General features: G+C 36.4%; 1 protein-coding gene across 1 annotated transcript; it reads left to right on the forward strand.

The window, feature by feature from the left end:
* The first annotated feature begins 2,128 nt into the window (after window positions 1–2,128).
* Window positions 2,129–2,893, forward strand: LOC133313539 (uncharacterized). Its single transcript, XM_061514931.1, has one exon. It carries the CDS (start codon window positions 2,129–2,131, stop codon window positions 2,891–2,893), a length of 765 nt encoding a protein of 254 aa, XP_061370915.1.
* Window positions 2,894–10,372: the final 7,479 nt, after the last annotated feature.

Here is a 10,372-nt window from a genome sequence, read left to right on the forward strand (position 1 = left end):
CACCACTTTCATTATCTCATAATGAACAAAGTTAAAAAAAAAACTTATAGGAAACATCACATAAAAAAAAAGTAATCGAAAGAAATGAGCTAGTCGATTTGAGAGGATTAAGAATGTCCAATCGAAGGTTAATATTTTTATCTAGGATCGGTACGCTTGTGGTTCCTATGTGAAAGACACCACAAAAGGTAGCAGATCATTATGCATGAATAGTAATAATGTAAAGACAAAGTATGGATACGCGCTAAACTTTTTCTCTCTGAAAGTTCCTGGGTGTCATGGGAGAAACACGATCGGCGTCGACGGAGGAAGAAGATAATCTGAATCGGAGCATAAAAAAGCCTAAGGGCTTGGAGGTCCAAGATGATGTGATGGATGATCGCATGCAGGGAGGGGATCTTGGATCTCCGAAGCTGAATGTTAAGGGAAATGAGGATCTCTCGAGTAAGCTTCAGATCCCTGGAAAGGCTCTTGCTGATGAAGCTGCGCCACTGTTAGGTGGTTCCTCTGGGAAAAGCAGTGGGCAGGGGCAGAGATTTGTCTCTTACAGAGATAAGCTGCTGAGGCTCAATGGAGCTGATGATATGTCGGATGATGAAGAAGAGGACTGGATGACTAGGCAGAGAAGGGAGGAAGAAGAGGAGGATATGCTGGAAGAAGGATCGGTTGATGCTGTGGAGGATCCTTTATGCCCTTCGTTCAAGTTGTCGAGAAGACAGCACAAAGAGGATTGTAAACAATGGAGGAAAGCGCTGATTATTAAGCTGCTGGGGAAGAGAATGAGAGCTAGGTTTCTAATGGCTCGTGTGATCAGAATGTGGAACCTGATGGGTGTGTATGAGGTTATTGACATGGATAATGGGTATCTGGTGGTTAGATTCCAGGAAGACAGTGACTACAATCATGTGCTCCATGAAGGACCATGGATAGTTGCTGATCATTATCTAACTGTGCAAAGATGGCGGCCTTTATTTAACCCGTATGATGATCAGTTGAAGAAGCTGGCTGTTTGGATCAGAATACCAGGGCTTCCCTTGGAGCTCTATACTACCAAAAATCTTTGGAAAGTTGGCAGTATATTTGGGAGAACACTTAAGATAGATAAGAATTCTATTAGAAGGAATGAGTATGGAGATGGGGATGTAACAGAAAGGGCCAAATTTGCCCGTATCTATGTTGAGGTGGATCTTAGGAAAAGTTTCCTATCGAAGTTCAAAATTGGAGAGAGGGTATTGCAAGTTGGCTATGAGGGGTTACATATGATTTGCTTTGCCTGTGGTATGTATGGGCATAGGAAGGACTTATGTCCTAGCATTGGTGGACAGAAAATCAGTGTTGAGTCTGATGCTCCTGGTGTGAGGGACCAGGATATTGAAAAGAAGGAAAGAGTTGAAGAGAAACAGAAAGATGATGAGGCTTTCGGATCTTGGATGGTAGTCCAGAAACCTGGTAGAGGGAGGAGGATGAGGGTTACTCCGGTTAACTCTACAGCTAATAAAGAAGGAAACCAGAAGTTGGAGGATCAGAAGGATACTGCTGTTGTTGGGACAATTGCTGGGGAGGCTGTGTATACAGATAGCCCTATGCAGGAAGTGGTCTCTGATATAGTGCCTAAAATAGTTGATAAGAAGGAAGTGGTCATGAGTAAGGTTGATGGAGGAAGTGGTAGTGATAAAAAAGCTAAAGGACCTGTTCCTAGTATCCTGTCTTCAGGGTCAGATAAGCAGAAAAAAGGTGGAATGAAGCCTGGCCCTTTTAAAGGAGGCACTTTGGGTCCTAATGGTGTTCAGAAAAATAAAGTCACTAATAAAGGGACTGTGAATAGAAGTCAGGGTACTGAGAATCATCCTCCCAATTCTTCGAGCTTGGGAATGCAAAAGGTGATTGCTAGAAGCAAGGGGTCAGAAGGGGGAGTGTTGCAGCCTTCTCAGGATCCTAATAATCTAGTCAATGGTAATTGCAAAGGGGAGGAAAACACCATTCCTGTGAAGACTGGAGGCTTTGTCCTGAATGGGACAGAAGGTGATCAGGGGATCTCAGGTCCAGGAGGGACCAGGACTCTTGTAGGTACTTGATGATTCAATCCTTGGTGGTTGAGGTACTGATTCTTTTATTTTCATTCATGACTATGAATCTTTGCTCATGGAACTGTAGAGGAGTAGGTAAAAAAAGTTTTCCTGCTTTGATTAAGGATATTAAATATAGGTTAAAAATAAAAGTTCTTGCTTTGTTAGAAACTAGAATTCAGGGGGATAAAGGTGATGTTATTGTTAAAAAGCTTGGTTTCTCTAAGTTTTTTAAACAGGAGGTTGTTGGATTTATGGGTGGTATTTGGATCTTATGGGATGATAGAGATGTTGAGGTGGAGGTTATTCGTGCCCATCATCAGTATGTACATACTAGAATTCACTATATTGAGGAAGGAAGGATAGAGTTAGCTACCTTTGTCTATGGTAGCCCGAGGAGAGTGGAGAGAATTAAACTTTGGGAGGACTTGGTGGTTATTTCTGATTCTGTTGTTGGCCCTTGGATCCTGCTTGGGGACTTCAATTCTGTTTTAAGACAACATGAAAAGGTTGGGGGTCTGGATGTGTGCTGGAAGAGTATCCAGGATATGCAGGACTGCCTTATGGATTGTAGGATTGCTGATGTTGGGTTTAAAGGTCCTAGTTTCACTTGGAGGAGGGGAAAATTACAAGAGAGGATTGATAGAGCTTGTGCAAATGAAGAGTGGAATGTTGTTTGGCCGAATAGAGTGGTAGCTCATTTACCTTATTTCAGCTCTGATCATAGGCCAATTCTTGTCAGCTGTTCTCAGTCTAGTCTAGGGGTGAAATTCAATTTAAATTTCTTGCTGCCTGGCTCACAAATGCTGATTTTAGCAATATTGTAAAAAACTGTTGGGGAAGTAATGCTAAATGGATTGTGGCTAGGAGAGACTTTGAGATTACAACTTCTAAATGGCATCAGGAGGTGTTTAAAGAGGAGATGAGACAGAAACATAGACTCTATGTCAGAATTCAGGGTTTGGATTGGAAGCTGGAGGCTGGGTATGATAGAGACCTTGAGAGATTGCAAAGAGATCTATGGAAGGAATTGGAGACCATTTTGTTAAGAGAAGAATTGACTTGGTTCCAGAGATCCAGAGTCAAATGGCTGAGATTTGGTGATCGAAATTCAAGATTCTTTCACTCAACTACCATTGCCAGAAGGAGGAGAAATAAAATTTGTGCTATTAAAAATGACATTGGAGAATGGACAGTTGACACTAAAGGTATGATTGAAACGGCTGTGAAATATTTTGAGAATCTTTTTTTGGAGGAAGATAGTTCTTTTGAAGATTTTCCTATCAAATGGACCTTTCCTAAATTGGAGGTCCAGGATCTGCAGAATCTAACTAAGACCCCTGATGATGTGGAGGTCAAGAGTATTGTGTTCAAGATGGGAAGATTTAAGGCCCCTGGCCCAGATGGCCTAAATGCTGCTTTTTTTCAATCTCAATGGCACCTGGTTGGCAAATCTGTTGGTGAGCTAATTAGGAGTATTTTTAAAGATCCCAAAAGAATTCAGTTGATAAATCAAACTCATCTTTGTCTAATCCCAAAAATAGACAATCCTGAGTGCATGAGAGACTTCAGACCAATAAGCCTATGTAATGTTGCTTATAAGATTGTCACTAAGGTGGTTGCTGACAGATTAAGGAACCTGATGCCCAGTCTTGTTGCCCCAAATCAGTGCTCTTTTGTAAAGGGTAGGCAGAGTGCTGATAACATACTGGTTGCTCAGGAGATTATTCACTCAATGAGAAGGAAAAAAGGCAAGCAGGGTTGGATGATGATTGGAGTTGACCTTGAGAAAGCCTATGATAGGCTGAATTGGGATTTTATCCATGATACTCTAATGGAATTGGGTCTTCCTGGAAGTCTGGTATCTCTTATTGATTGTTGTGTTGGAACTAGTGAGTTAAATGTGCTGTGGAATGGGAAGCCCACCAAGTACTTCAAGCCTTCCCGAGGAATAAGACAAGGAGATCCATTATCTCCTTACTTATTTGTCTTGTGTGTTGAAAGGCTTGCCCACCTTATCCAAGTAGCTAATAATGTGAAAGCCTGGAAGCCTATTATTCTTAGAAAAAGAGGTCCACCAATATCGCACCTGCTTTTTGCTGATGACATCATTCTTTGTGCTGAAGCTTCCATGGAGCAGGCTCAAGTTATAAATGAGGTGCTTAGAATTTTTTCTATAAGTTCTGGGCAGAAAATTAATTTGGAGAAGCCCAGGGTTTTCTTCTCTAATAATGTTAGCTTTGGAAGATCTAAAGAGATTAGTGGTTGCTTAGGTATAAGCAGTACCCCTAACCTGGGAAAATATTTGGGGGTCTTGCTAAAGCATGATAGAGTGAGTAAAAAGTCCTTTGGTCATGTGTTGGATCGGGTGAAAAACAGACTGTATGCTTGGAGTGTTAAAACTTTGTCTCTAGCTGGGAGACTCACTTTGGCTAAGTCAGTGCTCTTTGCTATGCCCACCTATGCTATGCAAATAGCCTGGTTACCCAAATCTGTGTGTGGAGAAATAGAAAAGTGTACCCGTGGATTCATATGGGGTTCAACTAAAGAGAAAAGAGGTGTCCATTTGGTTAATTGGGAGAGTATGTGTTCTAATAAGCAATGTGGTGGAGTTGGTTTGAGGGATCTACATTCGTTTAACCAAGCTTTCATCATGAAGGTTGGTTTTGGATTAATGACCAAAAAGGAATCTTTATGGGCTAGAGTGCTGAGAAGTAAATATAAAATGGAGGATTGCCTTATGCCAAAGATGCCTAGGACTACTAATGCTAGCAACATGTGGAAGGGTATAAGCTCCTCCTGGAACCATGTCCTGGCAGGTACAAGAGTTATGATGGGGAATGGCAAGCTAACTAGTTTCTGGCTGGATTGGTGGATTCCTGACATTGGCAGATTAATTGATAAAGTTACTAGCCCTGTTCCTGAAGAGGATAAATGCTGGAAGGTTGCCCATTGTGTTAATCAAGATGGGGATTGGGATTGGGATAAATTCAGTATGTATATTCCTGAAGAGGTTTGTGAGTCCATTGCTCAGATTGAAGCACCAAAGGAAGGAGATGAGGAGGATAGCGTTATCTGGAATTGCTCTAGCAATGGCCTTTTTTCTGTGAAATCTACCTACCATCTCATCAGAAATGAATATCCAAGTATTAAGAACCAGGACAGCTATTGGGATCTTGCTTGGAAGTGGAGGGGTCCAGAGAGGATTAAACATTTTTTTATGGCTCTTAATTGGTAATAAGCTGTTAACAAATGAGCAAAGGAGATGTAGACATATGGGAGATGATGCTAAATGCCCCAGATGCATGCTTCCGTGTGAAGATTGCTGTCATGTGATGAGGGATTGCTTTTGGGCTAGACAAGTTTGGTCCTTGTTAATTGATAAAGCTAGTTGTGGAGGCTTCTTTGCTGGTAATTTTATGGAGTGGATTCAATTTAACCTGGGTAGAGGGAGGAAGGATAATCAGGACCAGGCTTGGAGACTTACATTTGGTATCACTTGTTGGATGTTGTGGCAAGCTAGGAACAACTTGGTTTTTAGGAAGATTATTAGCTCTCCTGAAAGCTTTTTCCATAAAGTGAGGGTCTATGTGCAGAATGTGGTACATGCTGAAAACGCTCTAGATGTGGCAGAGATTAGAGTGAGGAATAAGGAGGACACGCTGATGCAGTGGGAGCCTCCCCTAAAAGGTTGGATCAAGATCAATACGGATGGGGCATGTTCACTAGATGGTTCCAAATGTGGTTGTGGGGGAGTTCTTCGCGACAGTGATGGAAAATGGCTAGTTGGTTTTATGAAAAAGGTTGGTCAAGGTAATGCCTTGAAGGCTGAATTATGGGGGATGTTAATGGGGCTTCAAGTTGCTTGGGAGCATGGTTTTAAGCATGTTCACTTGGAGGGTGATTCATCTGAGGCTCTTCAATTGATTCAAGGAATCTGTCCTGATGTCCACCCGTTCTGCAATCTGATAAATAGGGTCAAGGAGCTGATTGATAGGCAGTGGAGGTTATGCTATCTCATACGAGGAGGAGTGGGAATGAAGTTGCTAACTTCTTGGCTTCTAAGGTGGACCATAATTCTTGGGAGTTAGTTTTATTGTCTAATATTCCTTTAGGTTGTTATAGTTTTGTTGAGAAGGATCTGTTGGGGTATGCTAATACCTTCAAAGATCCTTAAGTAGGTTGTTTTGTTTGTTTGTAATTCCCTAATATCCAAAAAAAAAAGACAAAGTATGGATTGTGTGCACAATTAATTAAAAGAATAGAGATTATAAAATGTGTATCTAATAGTCTTAACCCTTTATTTATATTTGAATTACCTATAATGTAGAATCCTTCGTGGAATGAGATTGTTGGGGGGTAAATAAGTGACCTTATCATTTATTCCTTAGGTGTAGGATAAATGGTGTTATCCTTATTTCTTTAGTGAACCACTTATCACTAGTACTATGTTGTTGGAAGCTATGAATCTATTGGATGGTCCAGATAATTAAGCAAACAGCCAAACACTGAAATTAAAATAAATATCAACCATAGTTATTGAATATAGTAAGTGTGCTATATTAGATGTATTTCTACATTAAATGTGACGTCATTCATAACAATAAAATAGGATATTCGTGCAGAACCAACAAATGATATAATTCTGAAATAGTCTGATTGATAGATAAATAATTAATGGCGCGAATTGAAGAAAATGGAACTAGTAAATACAAGCACATGAGGGGCATAATTGTGATTTGGAAATTTGGGGGATCACCATCTTCGCCCAATTCATTCATCATGGATTTGATTTCAGAATCTATCTGAATAAAATATATAAATAATAATAATAAGTAACAAAGGGGATTATTCATATTAGATATATTATTTACTATTTAACATCATCATATCATATATAATGGTGTTAATTATTTATGAACAAATCTATCATAATAATTTTATCATTTTTATCTTAATATATTTTTCTTTCATTTCTCATAATTATTAATTTATTTATAAGTAATTAAAGTTTTCTCACATCACATGAAATGAAAATAAGATTTATTTCAACCTATAATAAATAGGGCAGATATTATTTTTATATGTTCTGCTTTTGGAATATATTTTTTTTAAAATTCAATTAACTTTTCTTTTAAAAAAGAATGAAAAATATGGCACACGAAATTTTGTTTGTAAATGAATCGAAGCCGGGTCCCACTGAAGTAGGAAGGTTACGTTAAACGACAAAACAGAGAGGACAGTGTGTAATGAATGCACCGTCATTCGATGTACCCGCACATAACGCAGCCAATGCTTTGAGTCCATTTCCCACGTGTGGTTAAGTGATGGACCACATACACGTGTCAGACCCATTCTCATGTTTGTCCCCCCAACCCTGACGTGGCACTTCGTCGTCACTACATAGGATTCCCCTCTCCGTCTCAAGTGCAATGCATGCCACAGACTGTGTTCATCAAACTTTTCAGTCGTTGACCCCAAAATTAAATACTTTAAATATTCCCTCATAAAATAAAATATGCTTTCATGCTTGTTTGTTAGTTTGATATTTATTTTTTGGGTTTATGAAAATAAAAAAAAATTCTTACAAACATACAAAGTTATATGGGATTTATGCGAGTTTATATGAAAAAAAGGAGAAAATATAAATACCATATATTTTTGGGTTTGATTTTTCTCATGTTTCAGGAGATAATTTATCTCATGCAACACGCTAAAAAGTGAGTGAGATCCACTTTGAAGAAGAGAAAAAAAGAAAAAAGGTAAGTCTCATTCACTTTTTTTGTGTTACATGAGACAAATTATCTCATATAACATAAGAAACACATTTTCTTATATCTTTATGTATATATAAATAGGGCTTTATATTTCTCATGTTATAAGAATCAAAAACTTTTCTTATGCACACTCAACCAAAGTGGGACCCATTATGAGAGAAAAAAAATAAACTAAAAAAGTAAAAGCACGTGAATCGATGAGTGAGTAGGAACTTATTTTCCTCTTGTGCAACTTAAGAACTTCATTACCCATATAAAAAGATATATTTACATTTTATAACATGAAAAACAATAAATCCTTATTTTTTTTCAGTGGTGAAAGTTGGTGGCAGAAGAAAACAAAAATGTATTATTATTATGATAGTTTTTGAAGAAAACACCAACAACTTCTGACGCTCATTTTCTTCACACTCAACAGCTGGTAGCGGTAGATGTACACTATGATAAAAAAAATCTCATGCACCTTATTTCTTAATAGAATATTTTTATAAACACTTAAGACTAGAAATATTGTAATTAAACCAAAAGGTGTTTGTTTAAGTTGTAGATGTTTGTTTCTATTTAGATAATGTTTTGAATTTAAGTTTTTCTAAATGCCAAAATATTTTTTATGGGAGAACTAACTCCATCATAGATTCATAATATGAATAATTATGCCTCGAACATGATTGTTTATTACAAAAAATACATGTGGTTATAAAAAATATATAATTAAAAAGTACTTTTAATAGCATTAGAATCACTTTATATTAATATAAGAGTGAGTGAATGAATACCAGTGAATGAATTATCAAAATTCAATATAATTATTCTTATACCAATATTAGAATAACCTGACAGTTTTGATAATTGATTTTTCGGTTTAAAAATAGAATTAGGCACTTTAAAAATATTTAGCTAACAAAAATATAATATATATATATATATAAAGATATATATATATATATATGAGCTTTACTTCTCTCGTGTAAGAAGAGAGAAGTTATTTTATGTTATGAAACAAATAAAGAGAAGTTATTTTATGTTATGAAACAAATAAAGTGGATTCATCAATTTAAAAAAAATTACATCTTTTCATATGAGTATAACATAAGAAATGAATCTCATATAATATATTAATTTAATTATTGAATATTTTAAAGGTAAAATATTTCTTCGGTCAATGGAGATAAGTTATATCCGGTGTGGAAAAAATGATGTCATTTTATGACAAAAATCAATATGTTTTTGTAATTTTAATTTATTGCAGGAATATATTAATCTTTTTTATTATAATTTTTTAATCGTACAATCTAAAACAACGTTATTTTGAGCTCATTAAAAATAATTTTATCTCTAAAATAATTGGAGAAATATTTTTTCCTATTTTAAATTAAGTTCTAACCGTTAAAAATATTACTCTTATTATAGTAACTTAGAACTTGTCCTGTGTAAGGCTATTTCCTACGCACCAAAATGCACCACGTGTTGCCGGCATGGGAAATGATGGGTTTTGAAGTTATTGTTGTCGCTGCCCGCTCTCCCAACGTTTTATTTTTTCTGAGGTTGAGGTCAAACATTTTATTCAACTATACTGAAGACTTTCGAATGGTACAAAGAACGAATACGACATCATGTATAATAATAATAATAATATGTTGAAATAGGTCACTTCTGAAGCAGACATGAAAATATTTCTACGTATTTTTTAAAAGCTTTTATGAAGACAGAAGACGCACACGACGAAACCATCTTCTAGGCTGTCAAGTTCAACACATGGAAAACGACACCCAGCACCAGATTCTCTTTATGTAGCCACGAAATTCTTGTGTAGATTCTCTATATTTATGTGCAAATTTATGTGGGATTTGATTATTTTTATTTTTATTTTGGATTTGATTTAGAGGTAACAAGTATGGACACTGTATAAGATATAACATACAATAATGATACATTAAAGTGTCTTGCTTGATATTGAATTTAAAATGTAAGTAATGTTACATATTACGAGTTAAATTTCGTAAATTCCTACATAAAAGAAATTTATATATATACTTTTAAAATATGAACCTTATATATGTGATTGATTTAGCTTACTTACAATTGAAATTAATTTGGCACTGTGCGCAAGAGGTGCGCAAGAGGTTAGACTTCATCAGTAAAGTCATCATTGTTCTTTCTTTTTTCTTTTTTTCTTTTTGATAATCTTGTTCTTTCTTTTTGTTTTGCCATCTCTTTGCATCACCATACTTGTGGTATAAAATAGCCAAGATAGGGAAGAAAACTCAAGACAAGACCTTGTAAATAACATTTTTCTTATTCATAGAGTTTTTCTTTTTATCGAATTATTCATGATGAACAACACTATTCTTGACACAAGGACAATTTCTTAAAATGTTTCTTCGTAAATCCTATATTGTATTGTATTGTTAGGGTTGAGAATTGAGTGGCGAATGGGTCCAACTATATGATTAAAATTGAGTCATGCATGTCGCTTCGGCATGTTCCACCATACTGATCATGCTACATACGGCAACACCGTCGTTTGGT

The sequence above is a fragment of the Gastrolobium bilobum genome, unplaced genomic scaffold, assembly GCF_033153095.1.
Source record: "Gastrolobium bilobum isolate Gb01-03AN ecotype WA unplaced genomic scaffold, APGP_CSIRO_Gbil_v1 utg8703, whole genome shotgun sequence".
Classification (NCBI taxonomy): Eukaryota; Viridiplantae; Streptophyta; class Magnoliopsida; order Fabales; family Fabaceae; genus Gastrolobium; species Gastrolobium bilobum.

Coding starts and splice junctions, on each gene's coding strand:
- LOC133313539 (XM_061514931.1), top strand. CDS start 2,129: ATGAATCTTTGCTCATGGAACTGTAGAGGAGTAGGTAAAAAAAGTTTT.